The sequence below is a fragment of the Harpia harpyja genome, chromosome 8 (assembly GCF_026419915.1).
Source record: "Harpia harpyja isolate bHarHar1 chromosome 8, bHarHar1 primary haplotype, whole genome shotgun sequence".
In the NCBI taxonomy this organism is placed as follows: Eukaryota; Metazoa; Chordata; class Aves; order Accipitriformes; family Accipitridae; genus Harpia; species Harpia harpyja.
This window is the reverse complement of record NC_068947.1, coordinates 52,914,805-52,935,402: the sequence shown is the minus strand read 5'-3', so window position 1 is coordinate 52,935,402 and position 20,598 is coordinate 52,914,805. Positions and strand designations below refer to the sequence as shown.

Below are 20,598 nucleotides of genomic sequence, written 5' to 3'. Positions count from 1 at the left end.
GCAAAATTATTGTGCTGGGCTGAACTAATGCAGTGCTGGATTACGCTACATGCTGCTCCCTGACTGTGAGATAAGCCTTTATGTCAGGTTCTTAATGGTGGTGGTGGAGTTTTGTTTGGTTTTGTTTGGATTTTTTTCCCACTTAAGATAATAAATTTGGACTTGTGTGCTTTTCCTGGCTGTAACTATTTGACCTTAAATATCACAACATTTGCTTCCTCACCTATGACATATTAATGGGAAAAATACTGTCCAGCTTCAGTAGTCTTGTACAGTCATATGCTTAAAGGGACAAATGCCTGCATCTGAAATGCGGTTACAAGTGTGGCAGCAGTGCAGATTTGTATTGTCATAAATAGTGAAAACTCTCCTGTCAAGGCTACTGCCCTGCAGAGTCCTGAAAAGGCAAAGCATAAATTGTAAGAGACAGAATTTGGAAAGCATACAGGAGAAATGGAATGGAGACCTTCCAAGAGACATTGCCAAAGATGCAAAGGGTCAGGACTTAAGTAAGAATACAGCCTATATTGTGGGACAGATTAACATTGATCTGGAAACCCCACTGTCACTGATGCCATGAATGTCTCAAAATCTCTGTGTACTGTCAGTATACAAAACAACTGGGACTGAAGACTTGAGGGGTGAGAGATGTGGGTATATGGTAAATACTGGGTCTGTGCCACTCTTTTTCACCTGTATCTCAGAAGTAGTAAATGATGGAGTGGGTGTATAAAAACTGCCAGTTCTGTATTATTGTGACCTGATTTCTGTTTCCACCTTCTGTTTTTTCTTAACCAGTATTTCTGTGGGAAGGCCTCTGTGCTTTGATTTGGGAAGATACTAAAACATTCCAAGAAATCTCTGACCATTTCAAGGGAGTGGTGTGTGTTTTTTGGAGATGGTGGTATCTACAGAGAATCTTCATGGATTCTAATGCTGGCATCAGTGCAAGAAGAGTGGCAGGAATGGGTTGGCTCTGGGTGGTCTGCTTCCTTCATCTAGTCACCTCGCTAGAAGGTAAGAACAGATTTTATATAATGGAACAACTTCACAAAGTTTTCTCTAAAGGAAAAAAAGTGTGCTCTCCAGTATGCTTATCCTAGTCCAGGTGAGCACTGAGCGCATGTCTTTCGGTGTGATGGTTGATCACTATCTCATGAGATGTAAAAAGATTAGTATTGTTTCTAGTGGGACAGCCAAACCCTCTTATGAAGGACCATTAATGAACATTCCTACTAGCTATCTCAGAAGCAACAGTCCTAAAGAATAAAACTTTTGCCCTGGGAATAAGCTCCTTGTTTATGCTTTGTGTGTATTTGATGCTTGTGTTCCTGCTCTTCCACCATGTTTGTTTTGTGAAACAATCTTTCGATGCTTATGCTGTTCTACAAGGCAGCATCCAGTGGGCTGAAATCAAAAATTTTTGTCTCTGCCATCTGAACAGCTTGCCTCATATAATAGATATGGAGAGAATGCTTTGCATTAACAAGAAGAGGCAGTTTGTGTTCAGCCAGCAGAGGAGAGGAGGGAGACAGCAGTGAAGACAGGATAGAGAAAAGGTGGGCAGGGGAAAAGAGAGGCCAAGAAAACTGGAGAAGAAAGAGCATATGATAGGAAGGAGGGTGATGAGAGCAGGAGATAAGATGAGAGCTATGGGAGAGAGTTAGAGAAGGGCAGAGGTATTGTAAACAATCCTCTTGTTTGTTCCAAGAAATATCCTTGCAGCTACATGTGCTCAATGAACTGCACAGCTTTGTGATGAATGTTCATCTCTTGCATACGTGAAAGCCTCTGAAAAAAAAGGCTTGGTTTTTTCTTATTAATAATGAAGAGGAAAGCTTGTTAAAGCATCCCTTCTCTTAATAGGAGGGGAAGGGAGTGGGAGGGAGTTCAGAGAGGAAATAATTGATGTAAGATTATAATACAAATTCTTAAATCTCTGCAACTCTGTTAATTGCTGATTTTAAAAATTATTTTACAGAGTACTATGTTATTCCTTAGTATAACTGGTAGAGGAACTGAGGTAGAAGGGGGAGAGAAAATGTCCATTCTTTGCAAATATGTGGTATCTCAGTGATGCCTGTAGGAATGGATGTTTTTGGATTTCAGAGATCACTCCTGTAAGTTTGTAGAGAGAAAAGAATTTAGAAAACACTGTGTGATACAGCTTCACAGATCACATGGTTGAATTGCCTGGATTAAAATAGGACAGTAAAATTCTGCCTGTGGAGATGAAGCAGTAAAGGTGCCCATGAGCTGAATTTCAACTCTCAATTCAGAGTCAGGGGAGTTAGCACCTTGCATTGTGACTGTACTACATGGTCCTAGGATTGCACTCCAAAGCTGATTTGCATCTCAGAGGTAAGTATTTTTGTTGTGGTCAAAAGTCAAAGAGGAATTATACATTAGGGGAAGGAAAGTCTGATGATAACTACTGAGTTACCCGTAAGGAAGAAAAAAGGCCCATGGCCATTTTGTTGACTCATTATTATACATAGTAGAAACTTGAACTTCAGGTTTCAGATTTAAGTTGAAAAATACAGGGAATACCCAGTTCGGTCTTTAGTTTTTGTAAAGGTTTCTTAGAAGTTTTAGATGGTGTCTAAAATATGTCTTGCCTCTAACTGAAGGGGATTGACTGCCTGGGAAAATCAATCAAGGTAATTCTTCTTCCAAGTGTTTCTCAGGCATTTGAGTTAGATTTAAACAGTCTGAATGTAAATCACTTTTTTCCTCAAACTAAGCTTTGTTTGAAATTTTCTAACAGGAGAAAAACAGTATTGATAAAATCTTAATGTAAATTGTTAAGAAAAGAAAGAGAAGCTGTAGAGAGGGGAAGAAAAGTAGCCAAAGTATTCATCTTTCTATGCATTCTGAAGAGAGCAAATACTTTTTATGCAGAATGCTTTTTAGATACAAGGAAGGCAGTACCCTTTTACAGGACCTAATGGGACTTTAAACCCCTTTAGGACTCAGAAGTAAGGAAGTTCTTGTAAGCAACTGAAAATGTTTTTGTTGTTATTGTTGTTGTTGTTTTTAATGCATAAAAAGGAATCATTAGGCTGAACTTATTTGATACAGATCTAGTATGTGGACACACTGATTTCACTAGGAACGAGTATGTCTGTCCAAAATTTTCCAGGCATAATTTTTAGACTAGAAAAAACCTGCATGGGAAGCATAAGGGGAAACTGTTTTGCAAACAGAAGACATTTGTAAATGTATTATTTTAGCTTTATAAAAGGAAACAAGATTGCATTTCCCAATGTTTATGGCTCTGCAAGAGTTTTTGAGGTTTTAGTTTGGGGAGCGTTATTTTTGAGCTACATGCTGGGTGAAAAAATAGATTTTTTTCCTTTTTCTCAAAAATACATAAAGAAATACACAGAAATTTTATTTCTGTGAGTATCTATATATGTATGTAATTACTGTCTACAGTTTAACATTTTTGTAGGTTAACCTTTCTGACTGTAAAAGTTAATGAAGCATAGAATTAAAGAATGCCTGATGGGCTACAGTTAAAATAGCTGAGAACAAGTGATAACTTGCTAATGAAATAGCTCTTACTAGGGCACAGAGTTGAATTTTCTGTGGAATATTGGTTTTGCTTTGACTGAGTTATAAATGTTTACAGCTGTAAACACAAGCGGAGTTCATTTTGCAGAACTCATTAAATATGTTCCAAAGGAATGATGTGTTCTGCATGTGAGTGACTGCATTTATTTTGCAACAAACTCTCCAGCCTGTAGAATGGCTGGGCAGCCTTTCTAAATATCATCCAGAACTTCAAGATACAGAGAGGATTATTCTTCTGCTTTGGTAGAAACTTTTTGCTTTAGAAGTTTCTCCTTAGCAAAAGGGAATATGCAAGAAAAAGGTTGTGAGGTCAGGCATTCTTATTTCATTTTTTCCCCTATCTTTTCTACTAGCTGGTTGTCATCTCGGGCTATTGAAAATAATGTATTGATTGCTCAAATTGGCTTGACTTTGAAGTGCAGGAAAACTATACTTTCCTCAAAGGTAATCTTTCAGAGTAAAAAATACCATTGCTTTTTGTTTTATTATATACAAAGAAAGGTTTAAATGGATGTTATTTTACTTCAGGGGAAAAAAAATAGTCAAATTAACTTTTTACTTCAGTTGCTTGTGATTCATATGAGTTATTAAAATCCTAGCAAAGGTTTTCTGTTATGTTCTTCCCGGTTCGTTCCTGGCAGTTCCCTGCATGCCAAAATCTTTGCCACATGCTTGGAAAGCGCAGGGCAGAGGAATCTCCTGTTGTAGACATTCAGAAGGTGAATGGTACTGGGCTGGATGTGCAGCCTTTTTGTAAGGGGAGGGGTGTTTGGGTTATCCCACTGGTCAGTCTCAGCAGCTCCGCTTGATTTGTTTTGCCCCACAATAGATTTCTCTGTAGTCCCTCTGCTAGGACATCCCCATTCCCACGTATGTACCATAGCCCTGTGTTGAAACTGTTCACAAGCTGCAGGCTAGCTCTTGCTGCTTGGAGGCCAGTAGCACAGTAGAAGCTATTCGTGCTGCAACTAACACTGTTTATATTCAAAGCTAATTAAAGCTTCAAAGAAAAGGAACAGCATTCTTGTAATATACAGTATCTGGGACTTTCAGTATATGCTTCAGTGAAACCTTGGAAGACCCAAGCTCACTTTTTAATATTTATGAAAAAAAATAGGCAGGAAAACATAGATAAACTTGAAAAATCTCACCGTACTGTCATCAAAAGTAGCCAGTTTGATGGCAGTGGCAATTGGATAAGTTCTAGACTCAATAGTGGGTGTTTGCAGACTGAATCTCTTAAGCTGTGGAAGAATACATATTATATTGTATTACTAGGAAAGTTGTAGATAATAGTTTAATTTGATTGCGTATGCAAAGTTGAAACTAAGCATTTAATGTCATTTTTTTTAATTTCCTGATGTCTGCATTTCCTGACATCAGCAGAGGAATTAGTGCAATATGCTAATCCTGGCAGTTTCCCTAGACCTTTAACAAAAGAATAGGGGAAGTAAAGAGAAAAATACACAGTCATTCACAAAGCTTAAAAGCTATGCTACCTTGCAAATAGCTGTGTATTTCCATATCCTCGACCATTTGGCTGTCATTTCTGTCTTTCACAGATGGTACATAACTCCTGATTGGGGGGTGAGAATTCCTCCATGCAGATGACAACTTTGATGTTCTGATAGTGTCAGCATTTTGCTCTGACATGACAAGTAGTTAAAAAATATTATACTTCATGGAACTCACTAAATACATATCCCATTGGCTCCAAATAGCTTTTTTTATTAATTGCATTAGAGTACAGAAGTAATACAGGAACATTCATTGCAGGAATGGCTTCACAATATGGATTTATCCAAGAAAAAAATCAAACTCCTTTGTCTCATATAGGTTGGTTTTGTATATATTCTCTTATATTAGGAGGCCTATTTTATAACTCTGTAGCTTTTTTTTTCATGTTAAGTCATAGCTGAACTGTAAAAAAGACATTTTTTGTTAAAAAGTACCAGCAATCTTTGTATTAAGTAGTTATGAACAAGTGGGATTTTTTGGCTATTTTTTTTTGACTTTTTACTTGTTTCATCAACTCATTCTTGAAAAATAAAATACTTGTTACAGTTGCATATGTCACTAGCCATTGATATATTACTTACTTCACCACAATAGCTGTTTAGTTTTGGAAGAAGTTCTAGTGTATTTAAGGCTTCCCAAAGGTTTCACTGTATTCTGTCTCCAAGTGATAGCCCCCGTATATACATACATTTGTTCAGTTGCGTGATAAAAGGCTCCTCTCCCCACACTCTAAGGAGCACAGAGGAACAATGAAAGGCAGGGGAACCTGAATAACCTAATAGGGAAATCAGCACCCTGTCCCAGCTTCTCCCAGGACTGTCACAGGAGTGTGATCAGCCCGGTGAGTGGGTTCCATTAAGATAAGTCAATGGAAGTGCTCTCTGAAACACCTTGCAGTCTGCTGAGGGGGGTTACTGCCAGCAGGGGCATGGGACTTGTTATGGGATGTAGAGAAGGTCATTTGGGGCTTCTGCAAAACTTACTGTGGGTTATTTAGGGGAGGAACCATAGGTGGGGAAAGGGGTTGAGGTGGTTTTGGGGAGGATCAAGTGTGAGAAAATAGATAAGGGGTCAGTCATGTGTAAACAGGCTGCTGGTCAGTACGTCTGTTAGGCCTTGACATGCACCTGATCACCACAGTCTATCCTGTCTTGTTATTAAATTCAATTTTTCACTAGTTACCTGGGTGAGGAGGCTTTATTTTGTGTGTATGTGTGTGTTTAAATGCCAGCAGCTGGAGTCGAACCATAGGTCATAGGGGACCATGCGTCAGTGCTGCCAGCAACTGGAGAGCCCCGGAATGGATGAAAATCAAGTGCCAGGAGCTCAAGTTGGACCACAGGTCATAGGATCTGTGCATTTGTGATGTCAGCAACTGGAGTGAGTGAGCTTATATGAGCTCTGATCTCTAGCTATCAGGCCAGACTAGCTGGTTAGTAGAGTAAATGGGTTGGGAAGCCAGGGAGAGACCAGAGAGTCTGGGGGATGAATGAGACACCTCTTTGTATGTGTGTGTCTCTGTGAGTGAGACAGCCGGAGGAGCTATCTTCTGAGGGCATCAGGCGGTCCAGGCCAACTACCAGGGAGACCATAAGTTCTGGGGGTTCTTTGGGAGTCCTGTCTGTATATTGTGTATCTCTGTGCAACCGGAGACAAGATGATCCAAGGGCCAGCTCCTGGGTAGGCCGAGTGTCTAAGGCCAGTTACTGGAGGAATCTGTAGTGTGTGTGCCTGTGCATGTGTTTGTATGTGTAAGTGGGGTTCTGTGGAGTGGAGCAGCACTACAGCAACTGGCTATGGGCCTTGGGGGTTCACATGTCCAAGTGCCAGCAACCCAGGAGAACAAGAATCCAGGGCCAGCTACTGGGTAGACTGCATGCCTAAAACCAGTTAGTAGACGATCAATAGTGTGCCTGTGTGTGTGTGAAGGGACCTATCAGTGAGTGAGAGTGATCTATCAATGAGTGAATACTAGGAACAGGAGTGGGGCTGCAAGCTTGAGGTGCTTATATGTGCAGGTGCCAGCAAATGGGGATACCACAGATCCAGAGGTCAGCTACCGGAGACTGAATGTTTAAGGACAGCTATTGCAGGGATCCATACTGTATATAAATGCATATATATTTCCCACTAACAGACCTTCATCCTGACCAGCCAGAAAGGGGAGCAGGATGAGGCCATTGGTGGTGCTCTTTCTGTTTGCATGACTGGTGAGTGTTTCTGTCTGTGTTGATCTTCGTGGCTGGCCATTTGTATATGTGCAGTGCCTACATGTGTTTGTGTGTGTGCCTATTGGGAATACCCACTCAGCCTTGCTGTTCATTGGACCTGGGGACATGGAGCTGCAGCAGCCTTGCTTATGTGAGGTTACTGAATTTGGCAGCCCCTAACAGTACTTTTGCACAAGCCCAGAGAATGCTTTCTCTTTCCAGCCCTCTTAGAGAGCATTCGCAGTCTTCCTACTTGTTCATGTTCAAGGCATGATCATACAAGGCAGAATAAGCCCATTAATATTTCAGTTGTTTTCAAGAAGTCTGTTAAGCCAGAGAGGTTTGCTGCTTGGGGCATTCAGCTGCATAGCAAAGCAAACTCTCTGAATGTTACCTTTTACCCTAGTGCCCTTTGCCTTGTCTACCAATGTACATGTGCATTTGGATATATTCAGAATTCAACTGGAAAGGCCTTGAGCAACCTAGTGTACTTTAGCCTGGCCTTGAGAGGGGTGTTGATCAAGATGACCTCTATACCTCCCTTCCAGTTTGTTTCATTCTGTGATTCTATCATCTGATCATTCTTAGCACCACCTTCTCATCCCACAGATAAAGGGATTCTTTTGCTGTCTTCTCAGGATCAACCCTCTTCTCAATGGCTATAGTTTGCCTAAACTTGGGTTGTATAATTCCCTCTTGCACCACTCCGTTGTTAAGACACTGAGGACAAGTGTTCTTCAATCCAAAAAGCTGTTAGGCCATCTCTGCAATCCAGAAAGCTGTTAGGCCATCTCTGCCTTCATGAAGGTTGTCCGAGGGTCAATCATCCTTGGGTGAATTGTCATCCTCTTGCATCAGGGGTACATTTTGCCTTTAACGCAAACACTGAAGTGTCTTGCTTGGCAGTATAGGCTAACCAAAATCTGAAAATCATTAACATGCCTATTCTGAACAGCCTGATCTGTAATGGCAACTTCCAACCTCTGCCCAGTTGATCGTGATGTTGACATTATAGTGTAGTGCAGCCCAAGAGATTGGTTTGTGGTGTAAGTGTAGACTGGTATTAGCATAAGTCTTTGGGATTTTTTTTCACCCTTTCTGGCCTGCAAGAACAGAGGACGCAGAAATGAGAGTGTAGTTAATTCTGAATTTTGTTTTATGAAGAATGTAATGAATCTATTTGACTCTGCTATAAAAGATGATTTTTTTTTTAGTTTAGGGAAGACATATACAGGAGAACCTCTCATCAGCTATTTTTCTCTTCTTTGAACTAAAATAACAGTCTTAAGAAATTGGAATCTCATTCTTCAAAAATGTAAGATTAAAGCAGGAGTCGAAGGAGAATTGTCATCATTTCATGTGTTTAAAAGCCCCCAGATTGCTCTGATACCTTGCTTATTCCTCATTTTTAATCCAGAGTGGAATACTGTTCTGTTGATACTCTGAGGTCACCTCAATAAGTGTTGTCTCTAGCAGCATCATAGACTGTTCCAGGCCTGGGTCTGATCTGATCTTGCAAGACCCTTGATTTTGAGCAAGATAGAAAGGGTGAAAGCCATTTTTCTTCCAGGTTGGTAAATTCAGCTGAACAGATCATTGCTATCTGCACTGAAGAGCAGCAGAATACTGGTGTGGCCCAGCACACTGAGGATGTGGAATGCTACATCAGTACTAAAAAAGTGGCAAAGTGAAGGCTTATACCTGTACACTGGTATGTAGTCATTCATACTGTTAAATTATTAGCACAGTCATGGGTTTGGCCCATGCCAACTAACCTTCTAAACAGTGCCTGGGCATAGGTCAGAGGTTAGGATGGACCAAGAACCATTCCTGAGAGATGGTTTGGATGCAACCATGTACTTCTGTGGGGTTGGAGTTTTTAGCCATGTGAACATGAACCATACTGTGCCTGTTGTCCTCAGACTTAGAGAGCAGTCTAACATCTTGTTAGATTTATAAGTGTACGTGCAGCTATTGTGACTGCAGATCTGATTCAAGGCATACAGCCAGTAGGAGCGGGAGAAAAAGAAGAAAAATAGGGACTTTTGACTATAGGTGACCAAATGAGATTTATGCACACAACGTTCTTGTGTACTTTTATTATTTTTCTAATGCTTCCTGACTTAAAATACTCACTGTGAGAGTTCTGTCTGCTTCAGGCTGCCTGTATCTGTTTGCCTGTGAAATATTCATGTGCTTGCTAAAGATTACCTTGCTCACTGGTGAGAAGCTATCTGGAGAATATGCTTCCCGATAGTTGTGGCAGAGCCCAGGCTGCTGAGCAAGTCTTGTCTATTTTCTCTCTTCTCATAATAGAATCATAGAATCATTGAATGGTTTGAGTTGGAAGGGACCTTAAAGATCATCTAGTTCCAACCTCGCTGCCATGGGCAGGGACACCTTGCACTAGACCAGATTGCTCAAAGCCCCATCTAGCCTGGCCTTGGAACACTTCCAGGCATGGGGCATCCACAGCCTCCCTGGGCAACCTGTTCCAGTGCCTCACCACCCTCACAGTAAAGAACTTCTTCCTTACATCTAATCTAAATCTACCCTCTTTCAGTTTAAAGCCATTACCCCTTGTCCTGTCACTATGTGCCCCTCCCTGGCTTTCTTATAGGCCCCCTTTAGGTACTGCAAGGCTGCTATAAGGTCTTCCCAGAGCCTTCTCTTCTCCAGGCTGAACAACTCTCTCAGCCTGTCCTCATAGGAGACGTGCTCCAGCCCCCTGATCATCTTCATGGCTCCTCTGGACTCGCTCCAACAGGTCTTATGTTGAGGGCCCCAGAGCTGAACGCAGTACTCCAGGTGGGGTCTCATGAGAGCGGAGTAGAGGGGGAGAATTACCTCCCTTGACCTGCTGGTCACGCTTCTTTTGATGCAATTGGCTTTCTGGGTTGCACACTGCCGGGTCATGTTGAGCTTCTCATCAACCAACATCCACAAGTCCTTCTCTGCAGGGCTGCTGTCAATCCACTCATCGCCCAGCCTGTATTTGTGCTTGGGATTGCCCCGACCCATGTGCAGGACCTTGCCCTTGGCCTTGTTAGACTTCATGATGTTTGCACAGGCCCACGTCTCAAGACTGTCGAGGCATCCCTTCCCTCCAGCGTGTTGACTGCACCACACAGCTTGGTGTTGTCAGCAAACTTGCTGAGGGTGCACTCAATCCCACTGTCCATGTCACCAACAAAGATGTTAAAACAGCACCAGTCCCAATACCAACCCCTGAGGAACGCCACTCGTCACTGGTCTTCACTTGGACATTATGCTGTTGACTGCGACTCTTTGAGTGTGACCATCCAGCCAATCCCTTATCCACCGACTGGTCCATCTGTCAAATCCATGTCTCTCCAATTTAGAGGCAAGGATGTCATGCGGGACAGTGTCAAACGCTTTGCACAAGTCCGGGTAGATGACGTCAGTTGCTCTTCCCTTATCCACCAACACTGTAACCCCATCACGGAAGGCCACTAAATTTGTCAGGCACGATTTGCACTTAGCGAAGCCGTGTTGGCTGTCACCAGTCACCTCCTTATTTTCCATGTGCTTTAGCATAATTTCCAGGAGGATCTGCTCCGTGATCTTGCCGGGCACAGAGGTGAGACTGACTGGCCTGTAGTTGCCTGGGTCTTCCTTTTTTCCCTTCCTTTCTCCTTTCCTTTCTCCCTTTTTATCTGGCTTTCCATGCCCTGATTAACTTTTCTCTATTTTATTTTCTCCTAGAATTTCCATGGGCTAGTTGCATTATACTTTGGTAAATGGAAGACTCAGACCTGATTAGAAAAAAAGTTCTTTCTTTGTTGAAAAATTACCTTGTATATTATTCCAGCATATCAAAGCCATGTTTGGGAAGCCAGTGGCAAAGTATTGACATGGCAGCGTGCAACCTCTGTGCCAGACTGTGCAACCGAGACAGTAATGTGCATGGGGGAATGCCAAGTCCCTCTGCTGCCAGGACAGCCCAGGGCAAGACTATGCCTCAAGGAAGCATAGGCCTTTCACAGATGTTTTGCCACTCAGAGGAGCCATCTGAGCTGAGCTGCCCTTGAGTACCAAGCTGCTCAGCATTTCCTGAGAGGTCTGTTAGGTAATTTTAGTGGGGTTGTGCTTAAGCTGTAACCAGTAGCTCTTTCCAGTTCTGGCAAGCCAGCCCAGGTATTTTGCCCTGCTTTGAAGCAAGGAACTGCATCACCTCCTCAGGAAGGTCTAAGAAACATATAATCTCCTGTAGGAATATAGAGTACATCAGTTTGGGGATGTCGATGAAGTCTGAGGTCTGGATAAACTTACACACTTGAACGTGTCTGCTTTAGGATGAGTCTAGTCTTTCCTTTCTGCTGATTAATGTAGAGTGAATCCCCAGGAGCACTGTTAGGGATAGTGAAGTCAGCAATCCATAATTTGGAAATAGAAACTTTTGAGGATCTCTCCTGCATAAAACATGGGACAATCATATCATTAAACCTTTGCAAGGGAATAATGAGTCCTGTTTGTAAATAAGCTGGATGTTGCTGTTGGGTTTGGGGTTTTTTTCTGTTTGTTTGGGTTTTTTTAAACAAAGTAACAAATGAAAATTAAAATAAGCAAACAAAAGAGACTGACTTCTCAGAATTTAAGAAAAAGCAGTCAATTCATACAGTATGTATCAACACATGTAAATACCTATTTGATGGAGTCTTTTTCTTCCCCTATGTCCTCATTATAAATGTACACAGAAAAGCACAGGTGCTTGCATACCAATAAGTTTCAGGATGGTCTGAGACCTTGTCATTCACTTCTGGAGAATACTATGAGTATAGCTTGCACTGTCACAATCTCTTCTGTATTTCTTTGTACCTGAACAGAGAAAAACATCTCTAAGAGCAGTCAAGTCTAGTACCTGTCTCCAGTGGTAGATTCAGTAACAATAGAAATGCAGACTAGTTGTGGGAATAAACTAGGCCTGTGAAGTTCTGCATGTACCTTACTCCTGAGCATTATAATGCAAGAGACTATTTAATACTAATTTTCTGATAAAACTGGGACTCGTACACAGGCTTGCAGCCTAATGTCCAGCTCCAGAACAAAGTGAATCCATTACAGGATCAACGGGGTCATCATCCTAAACTCCCACAGAAATTTGATTCCAGAGCTGGAAACAAAAGTATCTTGGCCTTGTGTCCACATTTACACCTGCAAATAAAATAGGCAACCATGGTCCTGAGGAGACTGGCATGCATTCATATAACTCATCTCTCCGTCCCACACCCACCCTTTCCTTTCCAAAAAGAGGGTGGCCTCATCTGTACTGCTCGTTATAACAACTCTGCTCCATGCTGTCAGTGTGCTTACACTTTGCCTGGGAAAGCTTTCTTCTGGCCAGAATATTGCCAAGCAACTTGCTAACTGTGAGGTAGCATGATTATGTGCCCAGTGCCTCTACCCCTGTCTTGGCCCTGCTTAATTTACTAGTATGGACGTAACCTGTCATATTTAATCTCAAAACATGAATGTATAATCTGGGTGTGTAGAAGCCCTCTACAAGACATGTTTGGGGAATTTTTTTTCAGAGACAATCTTGTGAGGGACAGATGAGATTTTAGCCTGACTTAGAAAAGCACAAAATACTTCTTTTATTTCATTTTTTAAAATATAAACAGAAATACTTCTGGATACAACTGGAGAGACTTCAGAGATTGGCTGGACCACCCACCCTTCTGATGGGGTAAGCATTTCCCTTGTCCTCTTCTTGACTGCACCTCTTCTGGAAAGGCATGCATGCATCTGACGAAGAAAGGGAAACTAGAACCAATGTGACTTGTTTTATGGATTTTGTACATTTGAACAATTTGAACACAGTATGTTGTGCAAAGCCGGATTGTTAAGAGAGGAGGATACTGGGTGGGATACTATTGCCTCCTCCTTGCCCTCTTCCTTCCACCCTCCTTCAGAAATACTCATGAGGTTTCCAGCCATCCCTCCACTTAGAGAGAATAGAATAGAATAGAATAGAATAGAATAGAATAGAATAGAATAGAATAGAATAGAATAGAATAGAATAGAATAGAATATTTCAGTTGGAAGGGACCTACAATGATCATCTAATCCAACTGCCTGACCACTTCAGGGCTGACCAAGTTAAAGCATGTTATTAAGGGCATTGTCCAAATGCTCCTTAAACACTGACAGGCATGGGGCATCGACCACCTCTCCAGGAAGCCTGTTCAAGTGTATGACCACCCTCTCGGTAAAGAAATGTTTCCTAATGTCCAGTCTAAACCTCCCCTGGCGCAGCTTTGACCCGTTCCCAGGCATCCTATCCCTGGATAGCAGGGAGAAGAGATCAGCACCTCCCTTTCCCCTTCCCCTCCTCAGGAAGCTGTCGAGAGCAATGAGGTCGCCCCTCAGCCTCCTTTTCTCCAAACTAGACAAGCCCAAAGTCCTCAGCCGCTCCTCAGAGGACATGCCTTCCAGCCCTGTCACCAGCTTGGTTGCCTTCCTCTGGACACATTCAAGGACCTTCACATCCTTCTTAAACTGTGGGGCCCAGAACGGCACACAGCACTCAAGGTGAGGCTGTACCAACGCCGAATACAGCGGGATCATCCCCTCTCTTGACCGGCCGGCTATGCCGTGTTTGATGCCCCCCAGGATGGGGTTTGGCCTCTTGGCTGCCAGGGCACACGCTGCTGACTCCTGTTGAGCCTCCTGTCAACCAGCACCCCCAGATCCCTTTCCGCAGGGCTGCTCTCCAGCCACCCCTCTCCCAGTTTATACTTGTGCCTGGTGTTACTGCATCCTAGGTGCAGAATCCAGCACTTCAACTATTAAATTCCATGCCATTGATGATTGCCCAGCGCTCCGATCTATCTAGATCCCTCTACAAGGCCTCTTGTCCCTCGAGAGAGTCGGCAGCACCTCCCAGTTTGGTATCATCAGCAAACGTGCTAGTGGTGCATTCAACTTCTGCATCCAGATCATCATTGATAAAAATAGTGAACAGAACTGGCAGCAGAATTGAACCCTGAAGAACACTGCTGGTGACCAGGTGCTGGCCAGATGTAGCCCCATTCACTAGAACCCTTTGAGCCCTGCTGTCCAGCCAGTTCTTCACCCAGTGCACCGTGTACCTGCTCATCTCACAGCTGGACAACTTTTCCAGAAAGATACCGTGAGGACCGTGAGGAACAGTATTGCAAGCCTTACTAAAATACAGAAAAATTACATCTACCGCCTTCCCTTCAGCCACTAGGTGGGCAATGTTATAGTAGAAGGATATCAAATTAGTTAGACAGGACTTTCCCTTTGTGAACCCATGTTGACTGTGCCTGATGATTGCATTGTTCTTTAAATGCCTTTTGATAGTACTCAGTATAATCTTCTCCATAATTTTCCTGGTACTAAGGTTAGACTAACAGGTCTGTAGTTTCCTGGATCTTCCCTCACACCCTTTTTGTAAATTGGAATAATGTTGGCTAGCTTCCAGGCAGCAGGGACCTCCCCAGACTCCCAAGACCTTTGGTAGATGATCGAGAGGGGTCCTGCCATAACATCTGCTAGCTCCTTTGGTACTCTGGGATGAATCCCATCAGGTCCCATGAACGTGTGAACATTCAGCTGATACAGCTGGTCCCTTACAATTTCACAGTCCACAAATGGAAAGCCACTGTTCCCGCATTCGTGGTCCTCTGATTCAGGGGACTGGACAGTCCAAGGTCTATCAGTATTATTGAAGTCTGAGGCAAAAAAAGCACTGAATGACTTTGCTTTTTCTTCATCCCTATTAGTCAGGTGATCATCTTGAACAAGTATCTGTCCAATGTTTTCTTTAAACCTCCTCTTGCTAAGTACTTAAAAAAGCCTGTCTTGTTGTCTGACACAACACTGGGCAGTTTCAACTCTAATTGAGCTTTGGCCTTTCCTGTCTTTTCCCTGCATATATGAACCACAGCTCTGTAATCTTCCTGCAACACCTGACCTCACTTCTAGATATCATACAATTTCTTTTTCCTCTTGAACTCCATGAGGAGTTTCCTGTTCAGCTAAGATGGTCTTCTGCCCTGCTTGCTTGACTTACAACACAGTGGAATTGCCTGCTCCTTTGCTTCTAAAAGGTGGTTCTTAAAGACTGACCAGCACTCATGGACTCCTAAGCCCTCAAAAGCAAATTCCCAGGGGACGCTGCTAAGTAGCTCCCTGAATAGCTTAAAGTTTGCTCTCTTGAAATCCAGAGCAGAAACTCTGCTGTCCTTTTTTCTCATTACACTGAAAACTTTAAACTCAACCATTCATGATCACTTGTGGCCAAGACAGCCACTTACCATCACATCTCCCACGAGTCCTTCTCTATTCAAAAATAGGAAATCTAGGACGGCCTCTTTTGTAGTTGGCTCACCGACTGTTTGTGACAAGAAGTTGTCTCCTACAAACTTCAGGAATTTCCCAGACTTGCTCATCACAGCAGCGTGGTATTCCCAGTTGATATCTGGGAGGTTGACATCTTTCATAAGTACAAGGGCTAAAGATCCAGAGATTTCTCCTAATTGCCTATAGAATAACTCATCACTGCTGACCTCCTGGCTGGGTGATCAGTAGTAGACACCTGCTACAACATCTCCTTTGTTTTCCATCGCCCTAATCGTCACCCAGAGCCCCTCAACCACATCATCACTATCTGTAAGGGCTGTACAATCAAACCTCTCCCTCACGTACAGTGCAGCTCCTCTACTTCCCCTGCCGTGCCTGTCTCTCCTGAACAGCCTGTAGCCCTCCATCCCAGCACTCCACTTGTGGAACTCATTCCTCCAGCTCCCACTAATACCAATAATATCATAGCTCTGGGAACTGACCAACGCTTCCAGTTCATCCAGTTTGTTTCTCATACTGTGTGCGTTGGTGTACAACCATTTCAGATATGCTCCTGAGCCCTCCATGCTCCCAGGAGCGGCATAAACGTTCTCACTAGCATTGCCACCCTCAGCCAATGCCATGCCAACCCTTGGCTGACCTTCAGCTCTCCTGTTGGTATCCCCTTCCCCATCAGTTCTAGCTTAAAGCCCTCAATCAGTCCTGCCAGCTTACCAGCAAAGATGCATTTCCCCCATTGGGACAGGTGGGTCCCATCAGGCCCCAGCATACCTTGTGCCTCAAAGACACTTCCATGGTCATAAAACCAAAAGTTTTGGCAGAGGCACCAGTCCTGAAGCCAGGTATTGATATCTTGGGATCACCTGTTTCTTCTAAAGTCTCTCCCCATTACTGGGAGGATTGAGGAAAACACTGCCTGTGCTCCTGAATTTTTTAGCATTCTTCCCAGGACCCTGAAATCTATTTTGATAAACCTTAGACTTTTTGTTGCAGCATCATTAGTACCCACATGAAAGAGCAGGAGTGGATAATAGTCTGAAGGCTGTACTAAGCTCTTCCATGGCCTGGTGACATCGCTAATCCATGCCCCAGGGAGGCAGCAAACTTCCCTGAAAAGACAGTCCAGTCTGCAAATGGGTACTTCTGTTTCACCCAGGAGGGAGTCACTGATGACCATAACTTGCCGTTGTTTCTTCTCGGCTCTGGTCTTAATGCAGATCTTGTTGCGAGGAGTTGGTCAATCTGACCTTGGCGAGAGGGTTTGCACAGTTTCCTTCTATTTCATTATGCACTTCGTGTATCATACCCAGGGCCTCGTACCTATTCTATAAAGCTAGTTGAGAGGGAAAAGGGGGGGGGTCTGTTACAGCTTTGTGTACTAACCTGCTTCCGCCCCTCCCTATCTCTCCCTTGTGCCTTCCTCCTGGCACAAAACAGATCCTGGACCTGCCCCCATAGTGCCATGCTGAGTTGGCTTGTGTGCATTGGAAATGGCAGAGCACAGCTCCAACTGTGATAAAGTTGGGTAGAAGGGACTTCTGCTTTAATGTTTTCTCCAGAGAACAGTGTCTTGTTTCTCTGTCTCGTTTGTGTTGTGCGTCTTGTCTCTGGAGATGAGAGATAGGAGGGAAGAAAGTGTGACACTGATTTTAAGATTCTCAATGCCATGTGACAGGTTTGCATGAATTATGTTTTCTGTCACAACAGTTCTTACTTCCAAGCTTTAACAGCTCTTCTTTACAGGGTCATACTTTGTCCTGTCTAGAGTGCTGGGCTGCACATGCCATCAGCAGGTTCAAGTCTTGCCATAGACATGGCAAGGAGAAGGGAGGGGAAGAAGAAGGCCTGTCTTGTATTTTTGGTGCAGTTGAACACTGAATCCATATGTTTTTTTACTATTTCTTCTTCCTTTTCTCTCCCATATATCCATTATAGTGGGATGAGGTAAGTGTCCTGGATGACAAGAAGCACCTGATCCGGACCTTTGAAGTCTGTAACGTGGCTGAACCAGGTCAGAATAACTGGTTGCGTACCCACTTCATAGAGCGACGTGGAGCCCACCGAGTCCATGTCCGCCTCCGTTTCTCAGTGAGAGACTGTGCCAGCATGCGCACTGTAGCCTCTTCTTGCAAGGAGACTTTCACACTCTACTACCACCAGTCGGAAGCTGACATAGCCTCTCAGGAACTGCCAGAGTGGCGTGAGGGCCCCTGGACCAAAGTGGATACTATTGCAGCCGATGAAAGCTTTTCCCAGGTGGACAGCACTGGGAAGGTGGTAAAGATGAATGTTAAAGTACGTAGCTTTGGGCCACTCACCAAGCATGGCTTCTACCTGGCCTTCCAGGACTCAGGAGCCTGCATGTCCCTGGTGGCAGTCCAAGTCTTCTTCTACAAGTGCCCAGCTGTGGTGAAAGGATTTGCCTCCTTCCCTGAAACTTTTGCTGGAGGGGAAAGGACCTCACTGGTGGAGTCACCAGGGACGTGTGTACCAAATGCTGAAGAGACAAGCACAACTGGGTCTTCAGGTGTTCGGTTGCACTGCAATGGAGAAGGGGAGTGGATGGTGGCCATTGGACGATGCACCTGCAAGGCTGGCTACCAGCCTGTTGATGATGAACGAGCCTGCCAAGGTGAGAGACCCTTTTTCCCCACCCCTTAGGCAGCCACTTCTTTGTTGGTTCTCTGTATTAGTAGTGTTTGGCATTTACCAAAAGTTCACAGAGCTAGGATATTAAATAATTTGTCACAGAGCGCACTTACTGGCAGCCTCTTCTGACACTTTTGGCACCTAAGACTGGAGTTGGAGTGACCACTTCTTGCTGCTAAGAACATGGTTGGAAACTCCACTCAGGCCTTAGTTCAAGCTGCTGTCAGAGACAGCCTTTTAAGCTACATATACAGAATTAGCAAGAGTTGTATCTAGCCAGATCTAACAGAGTTCCACTTCTTTACCAAGAGGCAACAGCATTAGAGGAAAGATGCCACATGGAGCTAATACACTCTACCATCCTCACTAGTTTGTGCCCTTTTGCTAGTGCTGTTGGAACTAGTGAAAAAAGAAAGGGGAAATGGCAGCACCCTGGTCATGGGACAGGGAACATGTAGCAGGGATCTATGAACCTGGCTCGGTAAGAAAAAATGGTCATAATGGTATTATCTTTACTTCTAATGTGCTTTCTGCCCTGGTGCCCATGGTATTTTCTGTGAAATGCTTGTAGGAGGAAGTAGAATAAATTTTGTATCACCCAGTAATGGTATTGGGCCAAAATCTGGCCAAGCCTGAACACCCAGTCTAATGTCATGACTGTCTTCCTATGTCAAGCTTAAGACAGTCCATTAGACCAAACTGCTTATGTTGTTTATATAATTTTGTGTATAATGTTATTCTGGTGCTTCCTTGGTTTTAATACGCATCTACTCAAGATCTCTTAGCAATGTAAAATGTTGCTGCACCACAGTTAGTACTCTAAAAAATAAATGTAATGTGGAACCCAGTTTTGGCTGCAGGCACAATTTTAAAGTTGGATTGTAATTTATTCAAATAAGAGTTCGACTGGGACATTGAGAGTACAAATCTTCTAGTTAGCACCAAGTGTAAATGCAGTCGATAGTTAATGGTTGTCAATATGTTACCTTAAATTCCTGTTTCATTAAGTGATTGGGGTTGTGCAAAATAAGTTTATTAAAATACAGTTCATTGTGCTGGAGACATATAAAGCAATTAAAATTGGTAAGTGCTTTTTATTTGTATAAGCTTTGAGAATGATTAAAATGTGTGCGCCTTTTTATCCTGCTCATCCTGAAAAAAATGTAACTACATTCATATAGTGCTGCTCCTGAGACAGAAAGCTCAGACGGACATAGAGCAGCTCTGTATGGCACTAGCTTTGTTGTCTGCATCAGCAGCATGACTAGTTCACAATCCAGGTGAACTGCCAGTCAATAATTTAGTAGTCTTAAGCACTCAAAAAATATGGAAATTAGGCTTGGCAAATAAAAATAGGGATTTTTTTTAAAATCTATCTTCCCTTTTTTGTAGTGTTCAATGAAAGCTGATACTCCCTTGCAGCCCCATTATCACAGAAGCTGGAGATAGATGAAAATGGTAAATATTTTAAGGAATAACTGAAAAGACAGTCTATCAAACTACAAAACGCTGTTCCCATCATTTACTTCCTGAGATTCCATGAGCAGCTTAGAGCAGCCAAAGACAACCAGATAATGAACCTTAATGTTAGAAGGTATTTTTTCGCTTCATGTTTCTTGTAAACTCCTCTGGCTTGATCACTATTCCTGATCTCTTCTGCTAACAATGTGTTGCCGTCCTGTCTGAATGGAGCCATGTTCAGCTAGTGTAGTTTGTCCCCTTGCTTGGTGTTTCTTTGCATGGACTCCTTTCCAGGACTTCTCTTCTGTATGTTCTCTCTTCCTAAGAGCAGAAGCACTCTGTAATACAGGGTTGTTGCTACAGTGTCCTATATGAAACACAGAACAAAAGCAATAGCCCAAAGGCAGATTTCTGTTGATCCTGCAGAGCTCTTCTTAATAAGACTGAAGAATGAACCAAGGATAGGAAGGAGAAGCAAGTTTCCTTCTTATACTTTAGTAGAAGAGTATGTGGGCATTGCCTTCCCCCTCACCATATGGAAGCCTGTGGAGTCCTTCCTGGACCAGCTGTTACCTCTTTATTTAGAACAAAGAATCTGACAAGAGCCATTCTGAGCAGATAGATAGAAAGCCCTTTTTTTTTTTCTGTCCCCTACCATGAGTTAAGATACTTTCTTTCATTAGTTTCATAAGACTGCCTGCTGTTTCTTACTATACCAATTTCTCCAGCTAAATAGAAGAGTGAAACAACATCCTTTGGTAAGCCCTCTTAAGTGATGTGGGATGTGGTGTTATGTGGGATTCACTTTTGACTTTATCCAAGTAGACTTTTTCTC

At 43.1% G+C, this 20,598-nt stretch overlaps 1 protein-coding gene across 12 annotated transcripts in view; it reads left to right on the top strand.

Annotated features, from left to right (window-relative positions):
- The window catches only part of LOC128145040 (ephrin type-B receptor 5), an 80,041-nt gene that overhangs the window by 19,768 nt on the left and 39,675 nt on the right, over positions 1-20,598 (top strand). For 11 of the 12 annotated variants that reach the window (XM_052794627.1, XM_052794628.1, XM_052794621.1 and 8 more), the window contains 3 exons: positions 799-1,017; positions 12,947-13,011; positions 17,589-18,285. In XM_052794627.1, the coding sequence (XP_052650587.1) occupies positions 924-1,017; positions 12,947-13,011; positions 17,589-18,285 (856 nt within the window). In that variant the 5' untranslated portion in view covers positions 799-923. Of the gene's footprint in view, positions 1-798; positions 1,018-7,231; positions 7,305-12,946; positions 13,012-17,588; positions 18,286-20,598 lie in introns of all 12 variants that reach the window. The other variant, XM_052794630.1, reaches the window with a different exon arrangement.